The sequence below is a fragment of the Adiantum capillus-veneris genome, chromosome 7 (genome assembly GCF_014529385.1).
Source record: "Adiantum capillus-veneris isolate H3 chromosome 7, ASM1452938v2, whole genome shotgun sequence".
Classification (NCBI taxonomy): domain Eukaryota; kingdom Viridiplantae; phylum Streptophyta; class Polypodiopsida; order Polypodiales; family Pteridaceae; genus Adiantum; species Adiantum capillus-veneris.
This window is the reverse complement of record NC_140937.1, coordinates 92790932-92814229: the sequence shown is the minus strand read 5'-3', so window position 1 is coordinate 92814229 and position 23298 is coordinate 92790932. Positions and strand designations below refer to the sequence as shown.

Sequence of the window (23298 nt, the reverse complement as noted above, 5' to 3'; positions counted from 1 at the left end):
GATAGAGCAAGAGCCTCTTGTATCTAAGGTCTTGGGTTCAAACCTCCTTGACAACTCGTGTGACATGAAGCCCTTAAGGGCTGTTCTTATGGTCCATATGATGGGTTGGCCACCCTTAATCGGCTCGGATGCTTCACCTCGCGAAGTCGGGTGTGTGAGTTGTAATTTCAAGTTCTTACTTTCTCAAAAAAAAGAAAAGTTTTATAGAGTTCTTCTTTGTCTCAAATAATTAGCGGAAGAGGTTTTAAAATTGTGGCAGGGAAAGCAAAAAGATAGATAGATAGATAGATAGAGAGAGCGAGCGAGCAGAGTCGCCATTTGAGAAACTCGCTGTGTGCGCTATATACCGAGGCCATGATTTTAAGTGCTTCTCATGCTCTTGCAGAATGTGCTATCAGTGACGAGTATCGTTCAAGGCTATTCCTGTTTGGCAAAGACTCGTTGCAGAGGCGGAAGCGAAAGGCTAAACTTCTACGCTTAAATCGGGCTTTGCCTCGTCTGCAGCAAGAGAGAGAGCCCGTTTCTCCAGTAGCAGCACAAAGTGGTAAGCTCTTTCTGTTCTGTCCTATCACTTCGGAAAAGTAGTAGTTTCAAGGAGGCTGAGAATTTCCAACGTGTGATTTCTCGTGCATGGCATTTTGACAATTCTCAATAGGAGAGCTAAATAGCTTTAGAAAACTTGTGATTCATGGTGGGTCAACTTCACGTGATTATTTGGCGGAGCTCAATGATACAATGTGTGACATGTAGGGGCAAATGCACTTATGAACATGTCAGAGAAATTAGGTCCCCACAATTGGGGGAAAATACAAAATGCGCGCATTAGTGGGATATTTGAAGCAAGAGAGAGAGCCCGTTTCTCCAGAAGCAGCACAAAGTGGTAAGCTCTTTCTGTTCTTTCCTATCACTTCGGAAAAGTAGTGCAGAGAGTTTCAAGGAGGCTGAGAATTTCCAACATGTGATTGCTCGTGCATGGCATTTTGACAATTCTCAGTAGGAGAGTAGCTTTAGAAAACTTGTGATTCATGGTGGGTCGACTCCACATGATTATTTGGCGGAGCTCAATGATACAATGTGTGACATGTAGGGGCAAATGCACTTATGAACATGTCCAGAAATTAGGTCCCCACAATTTGGGGAAAATACAAAATGCGCGCATTAGTGGGATATTTGAAGATAAAGGATACATGAATTAGCTAAAGCATTGAAGAATTGACTAGTTTAACCTTAGAGAGATCTCGAATGGTATTGGAAATGAAAGGTTGAGACTATAGAAAGTCAAAAGTCTTCTTCCCACCTATATAAGAAAAATCGTGTGTACTCACTTTTCTCTTGCATTCATTTAGTCTTTGGCATGTCCTTGGTGGTTTCCTCTGCATAATCATTTTAGTCACTTCATTTTTTGTAGAGCCATTAGGAGTAAAGATGATTAGGATATACGGCTTTGTAATGATGTAAGTTCGCTTTCAAATGAGATAGAAGGGCGACGGAAGCTTGTCTCAATTGTAGAGCATCGAATCACTTTCAACGGAGCAAAGCACAAATACTTATTGGAGATGTTAGGTAGGAACTTTGTACAAACTCTTTGGCTTGTTAGGAAAGTGAAAATCGTAGGCCATCTTTCATGCAGCATCCTTGCATTGGTCCTCATGAACTTCATAGATGCATGGAGAATCTATCACATGCATTTCTCATATTTTGAACTTCAGGTTGTGAGCATACATATGCAGAAGAGGACACATGACAATCAAAGAGAGAGAGAGAGAGAGAGAGAGAGAGAGAGAGAGAGAGAGAGAGAGAGAGAGAGAGAGAGAGAGAGAGAGAGAGAGAGAGAGAGGATGAGATGAAATGAAATGATATATTAACGTCTACAAAAGGCTAAAATGACCTATGAGACCAACTGATTACAACGATGAGTCTACTACCAAGTCTGGGTACAAACAAAGAACTGAGATAGGAGTGCTACCGACTCCTATGGGTGGCTGGTAGGCTGAGCAATGGTATCATGCCACAAAGGTACAAAGTGGGGATAAGTGTCACCATGATATAATATAGCAGTAGCACGAAACCTATCCTGATCGACACTCTGGGTATCGTGCTAGATCCTGTGGATCCTCTGTCGCAATCTCCGCCGGTGCTGCGTGGCTCCCCTCCTCAATCGCGGTCGTCTCGATCTCCCCAACTCTATAGCTCGATCAATGAGAGTACCGCTGGTGTGTGTATGGGTGGGAACCAAGCTCTGTGATGGTGGTGTCCCCTCTGCCTCTGTGGTACTCAGACTGAAGAAATCTGAGATGCGTCACTGGGATTGTCTCTGTCTTTGCCCTCTCAATAGAGCGTCTCTATGTCTCTGTATCTCAAGTAGGAATAATCCGAGACATCTTTGATCCTGATATCTCATGACTCTATCTAACGAGTCAAAACCATCTCTGAATAAACAATGAAAGCGTCCCCGTATCTCATAGTACACTGTGTAGTGACATATGGAGTGAAACTTTGTCTCTAGCTCTGCATGGCATAACTGACATATCCTACTGCCTGCTGGTATGCCTCTGAATCTACCTGTCTCAATCCCAAGCTGGTGCGAAGATGTGTGAATCTGGCCTATGGCACATCGTAACCCATGAGATAGATGTGTGTCCATGTAGCTGGGCTGTGTGACAAATCCGTGTGTCGTGAGTTGGAGAAGATGCTCTCTATAGAAAACCCTCTTCGTACCCAACTCCCGTGATGGCTCTATCCATGTCCTCTTGCTGACATAGAACCAAGTTCAGATGTCAAATAGCACTGGAATCAGATAGAAACTAAGATGGAAATGCAAAGACAACGATTGAACATGAGATAGGAACTTGTATATTCATATGCTGAAAATCGTACAATTGGCATCAGACGAAGCTACAAGAGAGCGCAATGATTGTCAAGAGCAACTGCTCTGTGATTACAAGGGTTTGCTCTAGACTATTGAATGACAGCCTGCAAAACGAAATAGTGGGTCCTATGTATAGGTTCCCGAATTGGGCTTAAACTAATTGTCTACTGTACGAATACGGTGGTAATTACATCCGGTAATTGTGAGATCCGACTAAGTGACGTGACTATGCACTAGCCCCTAACTAAGGCTTGTTCCCATCGTCTACATTCCTCCTTCCCTTTCTTTTCATTCTTTAGAAGAGGATAGGGTAGTGTGGGCATGTAATAATCTGGCTCTAATTCCTTGGCTTTAGATATGGGATCGGAGCCAAATTGCTCACCAACTATTCATAGGCAATGTTGCTTGTCACCACTCTTGTCAATGCGGGCCTACATCTTAGGTGTGACCATTGATAAGTCAAGTTTTGGCATGACTACAACAACAGATGTCAATGGTCTCTCATATTATTCTTTCTTTTATTTATTAGCTACTTCATCTAAGTGCCCACCTATCTTGAATCAAAAGCGTCAGTGTTTTGCATTTCCAAAGGAGGCATGCAACTCAAGTCTTTGCAATGCGTTTGGCTTTGTCTTTCTTTCTTTCCCTTTTTTCTTTCTTTGGCTTTGTCTGTAGAGGACCCTTTGTCTAGTATCTGTAGGCACATTCACCTGCATAGGTTCTATCATTATTTCTTGAGTAGTGGTAACTTCTGTAACTTTGCCTTGCTTTTCTTTTTCAACTTTCTTTTATTCTTTAGTTTGAGCTATAGTAGTTGCTGCTAGAGTGGGTTCACTTGTTCTTAGTCCTTTTCACATTTCAGGCAAACCATGCTCATGACCATCTCCACAAGATAGTACATTCACAAAGCATGCAGTTCACACTGAACACTGTGTTTCAATCATTCAATTTAGCCATCTCATCTCGTCCAAAACTCTTGATGCACCTAGATCCCTGTGTAGCCATCTCAATTCCTTTGGAATGATGCACTCACAACAATACCCAATCATCTCATCCATATAGAAATCTTAATGCACTTGAATCACATTCAGTTCACATTTTCTTAGCCATCACATCCAGATCTCACTGATCTCTAACAAATGTCTCGATGCACTAAGCTCAGATCATTCATTAGATAATGTCATGTGTGCACTACAATTGAGCCACGTGGACGAGCGTTTGCTACAGTTCTGTGTTAGTCCTAGTTTAGCATAGGACCTAGCGTGGCACTTTGTGAGCCTATAGCAGGACGTGCATGTCCAGGCAGGTCATAGTTGCATACCCTCTCTTGCACAATACAGTCAGTTCGGCATATAGGCATAGGAACAGTCCCATAAGTCATGTATCAATAAGTGACTTTTCAACACCATTTTTGCAAGATCGTGGAGGCTTGAGAATTTTACTGCTCGACCCAGTTTTCCCAGCATGTATAAGAAGTAATAGCGCCAACACTTAAAGCAGACCGCAAGCAGTCATCTACAGCATCTCAACAGTACCCTAGCAGCCATCAGCGTTTTCAAGCCTCAACGATTCAGCCAACGTTTCTAAGCATCAGTGTTTTCAAGCATCAATATCAACGTTTTCAGCAGGCCACCATCGCCAGCTTTTCAGCACATCAATGTATCCCAGCGAGTAGCAGATTTCTCTTAGACTTACACCACTTTGCTGCTTCACAAGTCTAGGGCATACATGTACGGCTAGTGTGCCTCCGGGCTAGCCACCCTTTGCATATGCATTTAGACTACATCGTTTGGCCACCTACTTTTGGGCCGGCTACCCACCTTGTCCGGGCGCCCTCTATATTCCTATTTTTTCTTGTTGGGTCGTGGGGTTTTTTTTTTTCCTTGCATTGCCCTACCTCCCCTTGGGCACCTACATATGGGGCGAGGGGGGTACCCACAAAACATCATCTGATATCTCAGTTGTATAGGGTCTTCTGCTTTGGTAGATTTGCGTTTTTGGACAGCAGAGGGGGGCAGCGTCAGCCTTGGCCCTCTACAAATCTTGCCTTCCTACCCGGCTTGGCATCCGGTGCCTTGCCGGCAAGATTCCTTTGATTGTATTACAGTTTTCAGCCATAAACACCTGCTGTGTTTTCTCTGTTTTCAACCCTCCGACGGTTGTGCACACAAAGATAAACTCTCCCTACACCCATTGCACCGCTTCGAACCCTGCCGGGAGCGTACGAGCACTCTGAAAATCGCTGGACAGCAGGGTTTTCATCACCTCACAGTTGCGTTTTTGGGTGCACATGGCTTGTGTTTTCCACAGAGGATGAAGTTACCTCTTGCTAGGACACCATCTGGTGGTGGTCCGTGCGGTCTCTCAGTGACTGCTACAGTACACGGTATCTTCGACATCAGCTTGATCGTCTACGAGCGTACGATCCTTGGGAGATCCATTCATTCCAGCCATCGTTTGGCGGTTGCGCACTCCAGAGGGCGTGGTGACTTGTGGTTTGCTATGGACACACCTATGCACTCATCAAAAGAGTTCACACGAGATATGGCCATGCTCATGGCATATGGGATCACGACATTCCCAGAGAAGACACCACCATCTTTGGTGGACAGACACTTACCACTTGACCTCGATATGTCATATTACTTGCTTACACAGGAGCATCTACATGGACTTAGGGAAATGATCTTGGATCTCTTCTTGGACAGATTCATTGCTTGGATCTATAGACTGGAGTTGGACTTTAGTACTTTGAACTCTCTTGGAGAGTTTACCTGCGAGATGCGGGAGATCAGGCATCATCCCGTGACTACCTCCCTAGTCACTTGGAGCTTGGCTTGGATGGTAGTGTAGTTGCTCTTCTACTCTCCCGATCATTTGGATTGCTACCTTCAGAGCTGCTTACACTTACCCTCGGTAACGTTAGAATAGACTTATCCCCCGACCTCGGCAGTAGGCCACTCCCAGCTCATTTACCTTGAGAGCCACACCGAGTTGCGGTTCGGTGGCGTTGTTGGCGCGGATTCTGTTTTGGTTGACACTAGAGGATTGGAGGCAGGAGATACAGGCAAGACGGCGCAGACAGATTGGTATGGCCTTTCCTCTTCTCAGAGGTTATTCATAGCGCAGACTGCTCAGTCTGGCTTACCTTCTGCTACAGGATGATTACGATGCAGATAGCTTGGTTTGACCAACCTTCTCAGAGGCCCTTCACAGTCCAGCCTGTTGAGTCTGGCTTTTCCCTCATCTTGGATTACCCTACCTGTGGACACCATCCGGTGGTGGTCTGTGCGGTCTTTCGGTGATTGCAGCTTACGGCAACTTCTACAGTGTAGACTGCTTAGTCTGGCTTTCCTTGTTTTGGAGGACGTTTACGACGTAGATTGCTACAACTGGCCTTCCTGGAGTTTTTCACAGCTTAGCCACCTGGCTACAGTGAGTTGCAGGTTCATGCATTGACAGGCTTCCGATCACTCTCATGACGGTTCTTGGGCTTCCCCATTTTCTCAAGACGGTTTGACTATAGACATCACAAATCCTATTTGGCAGGACCCTTGCAGGTCTATTGGCACTTCTTTCACGACAAGAAGTTGTTTTCACACTCAGTTCGGGACCTTCACGCAGTATCTTCACCCTGTATCGGCGGAGTACAGCAGTTTGCTACAGTGCTCGTGACGACACTTTACCATAGACATCTCTTAGAGGTTGTGACACCTCAGACTACTGCTACACTCATGGAGTATTGTCCTTCATTGGACATTGCAGCAGACATCTTCATCATTTGCCTCACATCTTCGGCTTCATGCGGTTTGTTTAGCATCAGGTGCTGAGAGGGGGTGTTAGACTTACACCACTCTGCTACTTCACAGGTCTAGGGCATACATGTACAATTAGTGTGCCTCCGGGTTGGCCACCCTTTGCATATGCATTTAGACTACATTGTCCGGCCGTCCACTGCTTGGCCGGCCGTCCACCTTGTCCAGGCGCCCTCTATATTCCTATTTTTTCTTGTTGGGTCCTGGGGTTTTTTTTTTTCCTTGCATTGTCCTACCTCCCCTTGGGCACCTATATATGGGGCCAAGGTGGTACCCACAGACATCGTCTGATATCTCAGTTGTATAGGGTCTTCTGCTCTGGTAGTCTTGGGGGGCTGATCGCCCCCTCTTCCCTACGCCAGCGTTTGTGGTCCTCTCTCTCTCTCTCACGCTTCCACACACCCACTCACAATTTTAGCCTTCAAGCATGAGCGTTTTTAGCATTCAGCCCGTAGCCTTGTAGTATCAACTATCCGAGAAAGTACCCCTCAACATCTCCGCAAAACAAAGTGGCTACCCTCACTTAGCTTATGGAAGTTGCCAACACTCGTCTTGCCTTGTTGAAGGGAGAGGACAATGGCTTTCAGGGCAACGTGAAAGGGGGGTACGTCAAAGAAAAGACCTGCAAAGAGGTCCTTTGCAAAAGGGACTCTTGAAGCTTCACATGAGTGTGAAAAAGAAGAGAAAGCTGAAGATTCAACGAGTCTTCTGGAGCACAGGCCAAAAGAAAGAAAAGTTAAAGGAAAAGTTGCAAGACGGTATTTGGTGAAGTTCAAGGTCTATCACCTATGGATGCAAAGTGGATGGAAGAGTGTGAACTTCTAGAGTCACCGAATGTATTGCAGCTTTACCATGAGGCCTTTGGGTTACAGTCTACGTATGCCCCAACTCAACGTGCTCATAGGAGGGGTAATGATAGAGCTAGCATATCAAATGTACATACGGATTTAGTGCAATAGAAGTGGACACTGTTCTACAAATGCTAAAGGTATTATGCTCACTTCTATTGTAGATGAAATGACAAAAGTATGAAGGTCTCATTAAGTCATTTGTATCTATGTTTCATGATCTTTCCTGCGGATACATGATGATAAAAGGGAGCTAACAACACAAGATCATCAATGGCATGTATATATGGCATGCAATCAAGGACGTTTGCAATTTCAAGAGGAGGGTATGTCATGAGGACATGGCAACTATTAACCTTAGTTGTTGGTTTCTTTCCGATGATTTTTTATTTAATTTTTGGACTCTCTTTTTGAAGTTACAAATGGTCGGACATTGTGTGGCCAGTGTGAAACGGCCGATGGCAGCTGCAGTCGGGAAGGACAAGTCGTCACGAGATGGTTCGGCCAGTCGGCACTAGAATCCAAGCAATAAAAGGGTGTCTAGGCTCAGTTCAAAGTCATTTAGGCCCCTCGCTACACTTATAAGTTTGTGAGTACTAGGAAATTAACTCAAAAGAGGCAAACTGGACACTTGGCAGCTCCAAGTGCACTTGCCAAGCTCATCCCACAGCTGGGGCTGCCCATGGGGCTGATTTTCGCTCTACAGTGTGTTTGTGAGTAGTGGGTGCAAGTGATCACAACTTTAATGGAAAGCTTGCCTTCTCCCTTGCTCTATCTCGCGCATCTCTCTCTCTCCTTTTGCAGATATGGTAATGCCCAACTAGTTGGGTTTCTCAGATGACTGTATAGTTCTGGCCTTTTATGCACGTTTTCCAAGGCAAGAGCCTTCTGTACAGGAACCGGATTAGCTAATTGCTAATTCCCTTCAAGTACACACAGTTCCATTCGCGATGGAATGCGAAAATAGAGAGTTTTCTCGCGTGAAAACTCGTCCGATTTAGAAGGAACTGTCTCATTGCATGCGGGAGCGTTTGACACATGCGTAGACGTGTTCGCTCCGCCCAAAAGGGTTCTAAACAGAAAATTACAGCCTGCTGTGTTTTTCTGCAGGTTTAGGGTTTTGCACCTAAAGTGCAAGACATCGTCAGGGGAGCCTCGGGAAAGCTGTGGGATGCTTAAACAGGGCTTTGGGCACCTGAGTGTGACAAAACAGGGAATTACAGCATGCTGAAATTGACCTGCAGCTCACTGGAAAGCTCCCAAACCGCAAGGGAAAGTGTCCTTGACGTGTACTTTTGACCTACATGGATTTTTGCACCGTTATGTTGCCGAAATTGGGTCAAAACTCTGCAATTACAGCCATGGACAGGTTTGGACAGCTTGGTGAGGGTTAGGTGAAAGCGTTCGGATCGTTTTTTTTTAGTACCAGGGGAGCCTCGAGAAAGCATTGGGTGCTTGTACAAGACAATTTAGAAAGATTTCTCGCGAGAATCTCGTTTAATTCAAAGGGCAAGTGACCCTACAATTGCGAGAGCTCGAGGGCTATCCACAGAAGTGATCGGCACGCGAATCGGAGCGCAAAATAGAGAATTCAGCGTGCTGTAATTTCTCGCCAGGTTTTGCAAGTGCTCCATAGTGCGAGGAAAGTCAGTGTTTACTTGGGATTTTGTCCATGGAGTCTTCTACTGTGGTTATGTTACCGAAATCGAGAGGAGGGGAATTTCAGCCCGATAAAAGTGGGATAGCTTGTAGAAGTTCACAGGTTTTTCCCAAGTGTGATAAGAATAAAGAAATATTGAGAGGGGCGCCAGTCTTTGGGGCCTACAGGGTGTCGCTGTCTGCTTGGTAGCGCTCTAGCTGCCAGGCCGTGGTTCGTTTGAAGTGTTAATTCTAGTCATAGGTTTATTTGTGAAGTTCCTCTGTGTCGTAAAAAGTGTAAAGGTTGGGTGAAAGCTAAAGTCTACCGCCCTACGGGCTGGTTTTAGCGAGCACTTTAAGTAGATTGCAAGCAGTCATCTACAACATCTCAACAGCACCCCATCAGCCATCAGCGTTTTCAAGCCTCAACGATTCAGCCAGCGTTTTCAAGCATCAGTGTCAGCGTTTTCAAGCATCAGTGTCAGCGTTTTCAGGAGGCCATCATCGCCAGCTTTTCTAGCACTCCAGTGCCTAGCGTAAGTAGATTCCAGCAGATCAGCGTTTTTCAGCAAGTAGCAGATTTGAGCTTTTAACAATTAGCGCTTTCAGCAGTCAGCCCGTAGCCTCGCAATATCAAGTATCCACAACAAGTACCCCTCAACATCTTCGCATACCAATCATCTCTAGCAAGCAGTCATCAGCATCTCAACATTCAGGACCATTGTATCAACATTTGTGCAAGTAATAAAGCAAGTACTTGCTATGGCAAGCAAGTGGGCCCTTGAGGGTGGTTGGGGCCCGACATGTGTCGTCTCTCTCTCTCTCTCTCTCTCTGCGCGCCACTGCTGCTGCTCCTGCGCGCGCCACTGCTGTTGCCCCCTGTGCGCGCCACTGCTGCTGCTGCTGAACCCGTTGTAGCTGACCTGTTGCGACTGCACGCTGCCAAGGCTGTAGCACTTGCCGCTGCCTCACTGTGGCAGCATTACCAAGTGCACCAGGCCCGCTGCCCCCAATCTCACACACGGATACATACCCACACACACACTACACACATACACGCATACACACAAGTACTCCCTCTCTTCCCCTTCTCCCCTCTTCTTCACAATATGAAGAGAGGGTAGTTACGAAGACAGCCATGTCTTCCCCCATCATCAAGACGCCGGCATCGACAATGAAGACAACGTTCATGCTCACGAACAAGAGGCTTGCACAATTGGAGGACATGAAAGAATGGCGGATGGAGAGAGAGATATGGGAGGAGGAGAAAGCCACCCTCATCAAGCTATGGAACGAAGAGAAGGAGGACATGAGAGCGGAAATCCAAAATCTCAAAGAGGAGAAGGAGAGAAGGGAACGGGAGAACGGGAAGGAGAGGGAGAGATGGAGGAAAGAGCAAGAAGAGATGAAGGCACAAATCGATCTCCTTCATGCTTCCATCGCATCCCTCACCCCCGAAGAAGGAGAGATTAAAGAGGAGGCTAAGGAAGCCCTTAAGGAGGAGATCACCAAAGCCCTCACCGCAATCATTGAGGACAAATTAGAGGCCACCAAAGAAGGATGGGTCGAAGTGGTCAAAAAGAACATCAAGAAGGTTGCAAGAGAGGAAGCCCAAAAAGATGAGGTACTCATCGTACACACAACCATCGAGGAGGAGAAGATGCGACAAGCTCGCCGTCTCAATGTGCGAGTGACCGGCATCAAAGAAGAAGAAGGGTCTACACCCGAGAGCGATGGGAAAGCTTTATGCAAGAAAGTGGGATACAAGGAAGAAGAGATCCCTTTCTCCAAAGTTTGGAGAGCCGGCAAAGATCCAAAGAAGAGAGCTCTCATCCTCCAATTCGCCTCCGAGGAGTCTCGAACTTCTTTCCTCCGAAAGAGGGTCATCTTGAGAGGGCTAGAAGGCCCCCCGATTTATCTTGATGATGACCTCACAAAGATGCGCGTGCATGCCTAGAGTCCACCAAGCCCGCAAAGAAGGGAAGAAGGCAGTATATCGAGATGGTAGGGTTATCATTGATGGCAAGACCATCGCATAGGGACTCGCGGCCTGTGGGACACACGAGGAGATTCATGTCACGGTTTGGAATTGCAATGGAGACCTATGGACACACCCAGAGAGACTTGAGGAGGTGATGAGAGGTCGAGACATCATTCTACCTACAGAGACACACGAGAGCCCAGAGAGAGGGCTACCACGGATACATGGATTCCAGTGGGAGTCTCTACATCGGGGGTGTATGCGCCAGCACACCACTCGTGGCTCAGGAGGAGTGGCCATACTCTTTAGACAGGGGCTTCACAGTAGACTACAGATTGTTGCCCGGGACCCACAGGCCCGCTACATGTGGATTCGCCTCGAGCTCTCACGAGACAGGATCGTCTACATTGCCCTTTGCTACTTTGCTCCCACAGGCTCCAGATTCGCCCCTATTGAGCAGGAGTCACCGTACGCATGCCTCACGGAGGAGATTATGGAGTACTCCACATTGGGTGAAGTCTTCCTTATGGGAGACTTCAATGCTCGTACGCGCAGTGAGCAGTGTGAGGCATATGACCACGAGGACCCAGAGGCACTACACACTCTAGATGAGGAGGCTACTATGAGAGATACAGCAGACAGAGCTCCAGTCACAGCCTACGGACGACATCTACTTCGACTTGGCTCCCAGCACCGTCTCGTTATTTATAACAGGATGGTCCAGTGGCCCACCTCAGGGGGCCTGACTTGTATGCCACATGGAGTTGCAGAGGGAGGGGGGAGTACAGTCGACTATATTCTGGGACCCAGGGAGGCTACACACCTTATCACATCCTTCACCATTCCACCCATACCCATCGGAGCCAACCACACATACCTCTCTTTCTCCATCAGCGGAGATACCATCCCACACAGCTCCACAGCACACACTCCACACACCACCATCCATTTCACACATGAGCTAGCCTCTCTTTACTCGGCCGAGGTCGAGCATGGCCTATGCCTCCTCCACCCATCCACACCACTCTCAGTTCTCACATCACATATCTCTTCTGTTCTCCACACTTCAGCTATTAGCTCCTTTCCACACACCACTCACACAGGACGCACTCCCCCCCCCGGGACTATGCCTCAGAACCGCTGGTATGAGGATGAGTGCAGAGAGCTATACCGACGCCTCCGCGCACAGCGAGCCTTAGGAGAGATCACAGAGAGAGAGGCCAGACGGCATATGAAGACGCTGACACGCCAAAAGCGGCGAGCATTCGAAGAGGCACAGGAGCTTGAGCTATACCGCCTATTCATGAGCATGGATAGCGCGACAGCATGGCGCACCCTGCGTGAGCCACGTCCGACTACAGCTATTGAGGATCCACAGATATGGCATGATTATGCAGAGCGACTTTACGAGGTGCCAGGACAGCCTCCTATCCCACAGCCACACGAGCCACGCCCCACGTGCTCCTCCTTCTTTACAGCACAGATGGTAGAGAGGGCCATACGCCGCATGCAGCACAGACGATCAGCTGACCATACTGGATTACAGAGTGAGCACATCATTTATGCGGCCTCCACTATAGCCCCGTTGATTGCACATGTCTTCAACCGGGCTATAGGGGAGGGCTTCCCAGAGGAGTGGACACAACACACCATAGTGCCTATCCACAAATCTGGCGACACCCTGGATCCAGGGAAGTACAGGACTATCATGATTGGCCACACGATGGCCAAGCTATATGGAGCAGTACTTGAGGCACAGCTCAGTTGCTACGCAGAGATCGAGGGTTTATGAGCTCCAAGCCAGGCAGGTTTCAGACGAGCTTTCTCCACCACTGATCACATCTTCGTTCTGCGCTGCCTCATTGATGGGGCAAAGGCGCGGAAGAAGAGGCTTTACTGCTGCTTTGTGGATTTCCGCAAGGCCTTTGATACAGTCCCACGCGAGAGACTCTTCCAGCGCCTTCACAGCATTGGGGTACCAACAGAGATGATTTGGGCCATATATGCTCTCTACGAGAAGGTGACGGGTCGAGTTCGTTGCCCAGGCGGTTTTTCAGAGACCATTGCTAGCACCATTGGTGTTAAGCAAGGATGCCCACTCTCCCCGACACTCTTTGGGCTCTACATCGACGAGATCTCCGACTACACACTGCGAGCAGGGGGAGAGGGGAGCGACTTGGCAGGTACTCCGGTCCACATCATGTTATATGCTGATGATATTGTGTTGATTTCAGAGTCACCCGAGGGCTTGCAACGCCATCTTGAGGCCTTGGACGAATTCAGCACACACAGGGGGTTGACTGTGAACCTTGGCAAAACCAAGGTTATGATCTTTCACACATCCAGTGCAGTGAGGAGCGCTGCCACCTTCACATCAGTAGGAGGAAAGGTTGATGTAGTCACCTCCTATGTCTACCTTGGCATCACATTCACCAGCCTACCAGGACCCTTCACTATGAGGCAGGCTGCTGCTGACAGGCTCACCCGAGGATATGCAGCTCTGGCCATGCTAGAGCGGAGATGCCACCAGGCACACTTTGAGGAACCCCGCACGAAGGGGTGGCTTTTCGACACCTTAGTCACCCCGGCCTTGATGTACTCGGCGGCAGTATGGGCACCAGGATTGACAGCTGACCAGTGGACACAGCTTGAGAGGCCACAGGTATGTATGATCTCACGCTTGCTCCGCAGCAAGAAGACAGTGCCACATGACATTATTAGAGCCGAGCTCGCCACACCACCCATGGTGGTAGAGGCACTATTCCAGACAGTCTGCTTCATCCAGAGGATGAGAGAGCTACCTCCTGACAGACTTACTCGTAGAGCATTTGAGGCAGCTATACAGCTATCAGAGAGTGGGCATGAGAGAGCATGGTACTCACAGGTCAGAGCATGGTTTGAGGGACACGGTCTTGACATGGAGAGCCTACCACCATTCCAGTACAACCCCCACTCACCATATGTTCACCTCTCTCGCAGTGAGAGGAACTTGGTACTGAGACAGGATCTGTGGCAGCTATACACTAGGAGAGTCTGGGAGTCACCTGGCTTGGGGACGAGGATGTCAGATTACAGAGACCAGTTTCTCACCATATTGTCCGGGGGGTTCATACAGAGACCACGCTACATGGACACATATATGCCACATAGCTCACGGGTGGCGATTGGTGAGCTGAGAGTGGCTTCACACAGGTTAGAGATCGAGATCGGGAGACATACTGGTGTTCCCAGGGAGGAGCACGTCTGCAGAGCCTGCACAGAGGAGGTGGAGAGTGAGGAGCACTTTGTATGTAGATGCAGAGCATACACTGAGATCAGAGGCGGGTATGAGGCCCTATTCAGAGGATAGCCCACTCTCCGAGAGATCATGGACTCTCGAGATCAGAGACAGCTCGGACGGTTCTTACTAGAGATACAGAGCCATCGGGACACACTACTACAGCCACACACAGCTACACAGACAGAGGGGAGACAGTCGCAGCTCACAGACTTCTTTCAGAGGATTATCGCCCCTCCCCCACCAGACACTCAGAGGGGAGTGACACTCCCACAGGCAGAGGTGAGCCGAGCTAAACGACGACCACGAGTCACAGGCTACAGGGACGTGAGCTCCCACCACCGGCAGATCGAGGAGATCCGAGCCCGTGAGCGCCGTGCCACTGAGGAGCGAGTGGCCCGGATGAGGGCCGACCCGACAGCTTTCATCCGGGCAGCCTTGGCACCAGACCCGCCCATGTACCACATCTTACATCCCCCCATTAGTACAGGATGGAGCTAGATAGCTTGATGCATTCTCATGATTGTACTACCTTGAGCATATAGACATGCATATACCCCTAGAGATAGAGCTCCATCCCTCCTCAGATACCCCACTACCTACACTCAGTTCAGTTTTGTATCAGTTTTTGTTTCATTTGTCTTTCCGATAGACGGATGACATACACACCATGTACATTTGATTTGTCTCATAGGCCGATTTCGGCCTGACATAGACGTTAAAAATCTTTCTTTCTTTCTTTCTTTCTTTCTCTCTCTCTCATTGTGTTCAGTTCAATTTCTCTCAAGTAATGTAAAGCAACCTTGTGTTTGTGCAGAGTACTAGATCCAAGCTAAATCCTTAAACCATTCGCTGCACTTGACAGATAAACTGCTACATACATTTTATCTTGCTCTACATGTCTCTTAACAATAACACATATGAAAGAGCACATGCCATTAGTTCAATCAAGGAAATTTCCAATTCAATGTACATATGTTCATAAAGTCATTCCGTGAAATACTGTCAGCCTGTCTTTATCTTAAAATCTCACGGAGAAATTAGTGCTTTATTCAATCTAGGCAATCTATGACAAAAGAGTAGAGTGGCTCCCCTCTCATGCAGTCCGCATCGCTCCAGATTCAATGTCACAAAGTGATGACGTTGCTGTCCGAGAGGAAAACCTAACCCTGACTGCTATTGAAAACCCTAAATCTGGAAACCCTAACCCTAAAACCCGCAAACCCTAAAATCTGCCATAAACCCTAAAACAACAGCAATTTTAACCCTAACCCTAACCCTAAAAGGGCAGCAAGGCAGAACCCGTGATGATGACGTGGCACCGTACGGCTCATTCCGGAAATTGCGGCGCAAAGTGCGGGTTGCGGCGGATTTGCTTTTTCCTATGCAAATTGGAAAAGAGAGAGAGAGAAGAAAATCTTTTTGCTTTATTTTCTGAAGCTCAAGAGAGCTTGTGAGAGAGAAAAGAACCTCTGCTTTATTTTTAAGCTTTTGGGGCTCTGCTTTTGGGAACCCTTGTAAAATAAATATGTGGATTGGTCTCCCACTTTGGAGAGCATCTGGACGTAGAGTCTGAGAGTGAGACCCAACCACTCTTGTACTTTGAACTGATTAATACAAAATGAAATACTGAAAGGGACGTCAGTCTTTGGGGCCAATATCTCTAGGCACGGAACTCCGTCGGGCAAGTGCAAATCTATTGTGAACTGTGAACTGTTTTGAAGTGGTTATTTGGTGTTGTCGCGATTGATTCTTGACTTGGAGTGTCCAAGTCTGTTACAGTGGTATCAGAGCACGGCCGATTTCTCTTCTACGGGAAATCCGATCCCAATTTTTTTTTTCCGCGGCACCTACAGCTTCACGCCAAGATCAATCGACTCCCTCTGCATCCGGAGATGTGGGTAGGGATCACAACCAAGATTCCGGCAGAGAGCATGTCCCGCCTCGGCCTATTCAGGCGGAGCAACGAGAGATGAAGCGTCGTCAATTGATCGGCGATGCAACAAAGATGATGCTCAGTTTTGCGAAGGACCCAAAATTCACAAAATATATGAGCGAGACTTCTTTCAGGAAGTGCACGAGCAATGGCAGAAAACCACACCACCACCTCCGAAACCCGCTCTTAAGAAACCTTTTACTCACAAGCAATATTCAGAGAAGGAATTAGAAGAGGTGGTTGATTTTGAGTTTTTGGTGATGCCTTTTGGCTTAACCAATGCTTCTGCGACATTTAACCGTATGATGGACAGGATTTTTCGAGAGTGCAGGCTATTTTTTGGTAATTTTTTTTACGATATCATTGTTTTCTCAAAGAATGAGGCAGAACAGAGAGATCATTTGCTTCAGGTCTTTCAGGCATTACGAGATCACAAGTTAGTGATTAATGCAAAGAAAAGTGAATTTTTCCTACCAGAGATACACTTTTTGGGACACATTGTCTCGGTAGCGGGAGTGCAAATGGATCCGGCCAAGATAAGAGACTATTCGTGATTGGCCCGATTTGAGGAATGTCTATGAAGTTAGAAGCTTCTTGGGACTGTTCGTACTACAGGCGGTTCATTCGAAAGTTTGTAGAGGTTGCTTCCCCTTTGCATATCTTGACACAGAGAGCAGTCCCTTTCTCGTGGGGACCCACAAAGGTGACTGACTGCCTTTCAGACATTGAAAGAGAAATTGACTACGGGACTAGTTTTGACTTTGCCGGACTTGCAGAAGTCATTTGAAATATATTGTGATGCTTGTGGTTGTAGTCTGGATGCAGTCTTAATGCAAGAAGGCCATGTCATTGCTTACGAGAGTCGATTGTTCTCAAGACCGGAAATGACAACACAGATTTATGAGAAAGAGCTTTTGGCGGTTATTCATGCTCTTACTTAGTGGCGGCATTACCTACTCGGAGCGGATTTTACTGTCTTTACAGACCATTAGAGTTTGCGCTACTTCTTGTCACAGAAGCAGCTTTCGGAAAAGCAGATGCGGTGGGCGAACATCTTGTCACAATTTCACTTCCAGATTGTCCATATGCAGGGACAAATTAATGTGGTGGCAGATGCTTTGTCTCGGAAGCTGTTGGTTCTGGCTATTTCTGCGATACATCACAGGAGGCTCGAGGATATGGTCAACCAGTATGCCACAGATACAGATTTTGCAGACGTTTTCGCATGGATACGGGATGGGGAGACAGTAGCGGGATATTCCATTCGAGATGGCTACTTGATGAGAAAAACCATGTTATGCGTTACATAGCCGTTGAGGGAAAAGGTTATGATTGAATGCCAATGTCCACCTTTTACGGGTCACCGCGGCATTGCTACCACCATGAAAGGGGTAGAGAGATACTTCTTTTGGCCGAGACTCAAAAAGGATGTGGAAGAGTTTGTGCACAATTGCTTAGTATGCTAGAAGGTCAAGTTTGATAGGCATAAAGCACAGGGATTGTTACAGCCTTTACCCATACCCACCTGCCCCTGGGAAAGTGTTGCAATGGATTTCAGTTTTGATCTCTCGAGAACACAGAGTGGTCAGGATGGTATCTGGACTGTTATTGAGCAAACAGGCTCATTTCATTTTAGTGAAGAAAACAGTCAAGCCGGATCACTTAGCGAGACTGTTTGTGGCCCAGATCTTTAGATTACACGGCATGTTTGAGACGATTGTCTCTGACAGGGACCCCGGATTTACGAGTTTGTTTTGGAAGGCAATTTGGGAGAACATTTGCACGTGGTTGCAGTTCTCGTCATCGTTCACCCGTAGACTGACAGGCAATTTGAGATTGCCAACCCAGCGGTTTTTAGATTTATTGAATTCTTATATCTCGGATGAGAAGACTCAATGGGGAAAGTACCTACATTTGGTGGAATTTGCCTACAATAACACGATACACTCTTCGACGGGAAGGCGCCATTTTAAGATTGTTGAAGGTGTTGCGGAGGTTCCACCCTTCCTAAGCACGAAAGATAAGATTTTTGAAGCGATGAATATATGCGAGACTTAGATACGGCTTTTGCCAAGATTCGCGAAACTTTGTAGAAATTAAGAAAGACAGAAAAAGTCAGCGGATTGCCATCGTCGCGACTTGAAATTGAAGGAGGATGATTGGGTGCTCTTATGTTTTGAGAAGACATGCCTGAGAAAGAAAAAGGGAAAGGAGAGGCTTTTTCCAAAGCTTAGTATGCGATACTCGGACCTTTCGAGATCTCTGAAAAGATAAATGATGTCTCCTTCCGATTGAAACTGCCTGATACTTGGAGGATTCACAATGCATTTCATGTGAGTCTCCTTAAACCTTTTAAAGGTGATGTGCCTGATGATGGGGAACCTGATGAGCAACACGAAGTGGAAGTAAACGAGGAGATCCTTGTTCGTGAACAAATTTTGGCACATAAGGATACAAAGAATAAAGGTAAAGTCCGAAGGCGGTTCTTGGTTAAGTTCAAGAACTATCTTGCATTGGATGCGAAGTGGATGGAGGAGGAGGACGTGGCAGATACTCCTCAGCTTGTGAAACTTTACCTCGAGGCTTTTGGTTTAGCATAGTCTACTCCAAATGGAACCCAGAATTCAGCTTGGCCGGAGATCTGGTGTAGTTGGATGCACAAGAGGGGAGTTACTCCGCTCCTTTGTCAACAGTTGTCTTGATTTTGATACTAGAGTCACTGATGTCTCTTTGAGCTTCAGGGAGACTGAAAGCTGACAATATTCTGCTGTAGGACATTATGAAATGGAATTCCTGAATATGATACTCATATGTTCTTGACTTCTTTTAAGTGCAGGAACTGATAGACGAAATGACTGCAGCATTTTGGTTTGATTGATCTCGAATAGACATGGTTGCAATAGGGGTTAGTCAATCGGACATCGATGAGGTCCCGATTGGATCTAGATGCAATTGCTAGCTACATTGCCGATAAATCATGGTCCAAGATCCGAATGAATGTTGAATGTCATGTGATGTCCTGTGATGTTTAGTGATGTCCTGTGATGTGACTGTCGATTGGTACATGTGCTACATGTGTGTTCCTAGTACGTAGGTACTAACAGTCAGTTTCTGCTAAGACGGTTTATGGCCTTTGTCTGTTTTGCAGGCTTAATCGAGGGCGATTACAATGCTTTCAAGAGGGGGGTATGTCACAAAGTGATGACGTGGCTGCCCGAGAGGAAACCCTAACCCTAACTGTTGCTGAAAACCCTAAATCTAGAAACCCTAACCCTAAAACCTGCAAGCCCTAAAATCTGCCAAAAACCCTAAAACAACAAAAACCCTAACCTCAACCCTAAAAGGGCAGCAGAGCAGAACTCGTGATGATGACGTTGCACCATACGGCTCATTCCGGAAATTGAGGCGCAAAGTGCGGGTTGCGGCAGATTTGCTTTTTGCTACGCAAATTGGAAAAGAGAGAGAGAGAAGAAAATCTTTTGCTTTATTTTCTGAAGCTCAAGAGAGCTTGTGAGAGAGAAAAGAACCTCTGCTTTATTTTTAAGCTTTTGGGGCTCTTCTTTTGGCATCCCTTGTAAAATAAGTATGTGGATTGGGCTCCCACTCTGGAGAGCATCTGGACGCAGAGTTTGAGAGTGAGACCCAACCACTCTTGTACTTTGAACTGATTAATACAAAAAGAAATACCGAAAGGGGCGCCAGTCTTTGGGGCCAATATCTCTAGGCACGGAACTCCGCCGGGCCAGTGCAAATCTATTGTGAACTGTGAACTGTTTTGAAGTGGTTATTTGGTGTTGTCGCGATTGATTCTTGACTTGGAGTGTCCAAGTCTATTACATTCAACCTGCCGATTTATCGGTAACTTTCGGAATAGACACTGCTAATAATCCAAAAGCTTTAACATACAACTCAAAACTGAAGAAAATCTACGAGGTTCTCTTCCCCCATCCACTTTGCATCAAGAGCCAAAAAGTGCTCTTGACCAAGCTTACCTAGCTTACCTTTCTGTTCTTCTCTAGTGCCCTTTGACTTGTTGGTAGCACTGCTGGTCTCCCTTGTTCACTGGCACCTCAATTTGAATCGTCGAAATCCTCTGATGAACCATCAACTGATTTCCTTCCTTCTTCGGAACTCTCAGATGAATTATTAGCTAATTCCCTTACTTCTTCGGAACTCTCGGATGAACTATCATCCGGTCCCCTTTGTTCTTTCTCTTCCTTGGAAGAATCTTGCCCCATTGCGGTGGACACTGGCTTGTCTGTAGGATAGGTTAATGAGTCGGCATGCGTATCGAAATCTTACTTGGCATGTCCCATAAGTCTCTAAATGGAGTTAGACTTCTATTACAGACAACTCTCGAGATGAACATGCTTCTTGGATCTTTTGACCACCTTGAAAGTCGATTTCTGGCTCAAATAGCGGGGAAATCCGCCAATTTTCTTTTGTTTCGAGAATGCTTTAAGCTTCTCATCAATTGGTTTGTCTTCTTTGAAGAGCTTTGCCAAACTCTTTCTGCAAGTACAATTTCTACTTTTTTACACTTGGCTTTTCTTTCTGCTTCATTACCGACTTGAGAGGAGAATCGACGGCCTCTTGCTATCTCAAGTGAATGTCATCAAGTGGGTAATCCCTTAGGTGATTCACATATTTCGGATGGACTCATCTTTTCTTCATCTCCCCGCAGATCAAAGGCCGGACAGATGTCGTCTCTGTCAGATTCTCTGCGAGAACCCATGTGTGCTGCGAAAAGGATCCGATCCTCACCAGAAGAAGAATCGTTCTGAGCTCTGATACCACTGTTACAGGCTTGGACACTCCAAGCAAGAAATCAATAGCAACGCATGAACAAAATCTGCAAATAACTGAACTTGAGTAGAGAGAGAGAAGAGGAGAGTCAAACGACATGGCGGAGTTCAGAGCCAAACACACCGGCCCCAAAGACTGGCGCCCCTTTTGGTATTTCTTTATTATTATTCTTTGCAAAGTATAACTCTTGAGGGTCCAAATCTCATTGAGGCTCTGCATCCAAATGCTCCTCGAAGAGTGGCCCTGGCACTTCTAAACTTACAAGAGATCCCCAAAAGCATTCACACCCAAAAGCTCTAACCCAAAAGCCTCGGCTGGTGCTCCATAAGTTGGTAGGGTTAGGTTTATTATAAACTCTCCCCCTTCTGTTTTAGGCCCCTCTGTCACAATTTTTGGGTTTAGTTCTTTTGGGTTCTTTAACCCCTTGTCCTCTCGGCCATTTCCTCAGTTGGACACGCCACGTCACCAACTTGTGACAATGCCCTCCTTTAGATAGAGCAATTCTATACAATTCTGTCACGAGAATGGGCACCACGTGCCAACGGAAAAGAACAGACTGAACAACTTTAAGCACTTCAAATAACATTGAACTAAAAGAGATGCACGACACACGAGACGTGGAGTGGTGGAATTCCACCCCAAGAGATAAGAGTGTCAGAGAATGAGCCCTCTGCACGTATTTAAAGGCCCTTGGCCTTGAAAGCAGTTAGATGAAATCATTAAAATCTAAAAGCATCTGGCCCAAAAGCTAATAGGGCTGCTAGCGCAAATTACTGAAATCCGTACAGCTGCCATGTCAGCACATACAACGTAAAACGCGGAAATCCGTACATGTTGCCACGTGGCATTGCTAGCGCAAATCATGGGTGTCTGTACAATTGCCACGTCATCATTTTTTACGCAAGAATTTGAGTGTGTATTGGCTTTACTTCTAGTGTTTTGGGCCCCCATGGAACGGGGTCCCATAAGTTGGTAAAACTTTAATGAGTTTGCCCCACTCGCCGAGGATCTGTAAGTTGGTGACAACTTGTGCTAGTTTTGATTCTTCTAGGGTTTAGGCCCCTCGATCATGATCTGAGGGTTGGCTCCGTTCTTTAGTGACTTGACATGTCAGCAGTTTGTGACAATTTCCAATTTGTTGATAAGCTATGTTTCATTGGCTGGCCTTGTTTGAGTCATGAGCCATCTCAAGTTGGTCACAAGTCACAAATCCTCCAAGTTCTAGCGACAAGGAGGCAATGTATCTTTACAAATATGGTGCACACTTGTACACATGCCAGTGAAGATTGCCAACTTTGCAGGATTGCTTTAGTTTTTGGGCTTGGTTTTTGAATACAAGTACAACATTCGGATATTTGAGTCAAGATCCAGAACCCTTTCGTGTCGCGTATATATGTGTCGGCTGAACAATTGAAAGCTATGCTAAAACTGTTTCCATCCTATTTGAGAGGGAAGAGACGAGATTTGGAATACGTATGTAGAAATTAAATCTCACCAAGGAGTTCTACTTATGGTTTAAAGATGTTGGATGCAAATGTATCTACTTTTCTCTTTACATTCACAACAAATGCTCCACCTCTTTTTGGAAACAGCTTTGTCCAATCATGATTGGGGATGTTGGGGCTATAACTTATTAAGGTGTTCAAGCATTGCTTTTGTATGGTTAGTAAGCTTGTCAAAATACTGGGAGACTACCATTGAAGTTGAGATGGCAAATGACACTTATGGCTTTTCACCACGTGTGGGCTCCCTTCATGTAAGCGTCAAAGGTTCTGTGGACCAATTTACCCTTATTCTTTTAATTCAGGATCTGCAAAGAACTCTCTGTGTTCACAACAAGCCAGCTATTGGTGAGTAAGGAAAGGAGGATATTATTGAAGCTGAGATGGCAAATGACACTCATGGCTGTATGCGACTTGTCGGCTCTTTTCATATAAAAGATGAAGGTTTTGTGGATGGATGTACATTGACCTTGACAAGCTTGACAAATTGCAAAATTGGCCCGCTATGATGAATGTGCATCCAGTCAAATCCTTTCTAGGTTTCATTGGACTTTTTGCCAAGCTATCAAGAATTGCTGCTCCACTTACCCAACTTGAAAGGAGGGGTTAAAGGACCAAAGACTTCT

General features: G+C 46.4%; 1 protein-coding gene across 3 annotated transcripts in view; it reads left to right on the top strand.

Moving 5' to 3' along the window:
• Positions 1 to 254: 254 nt before the first annotated feature.
• Positions 255 to 23298, top strand: part of LOC147454226 (ribonuclease J-like) — a 93002-nt gene continuing 69958 nt past the window's right edge. For 2 of the 3 annotated variants that reach the window (XM_086516235.1, XM_086516233.1), the window contains exon 1: positions 255 to 544. In XM_086516235.1, the coding sequence (XP_086372361.1) occupies positions 355 to 544 (190 nt within the window). In that variant the 5' untranslated portion in view covers positions 255 to 354. Of the gene's footprint in view, positions 545 to 750; positions 881 to 23298 lie in introns of all 3 variants that reach the window. The other variant, XM_086516236.1, reaches the window with a different exon arrangement.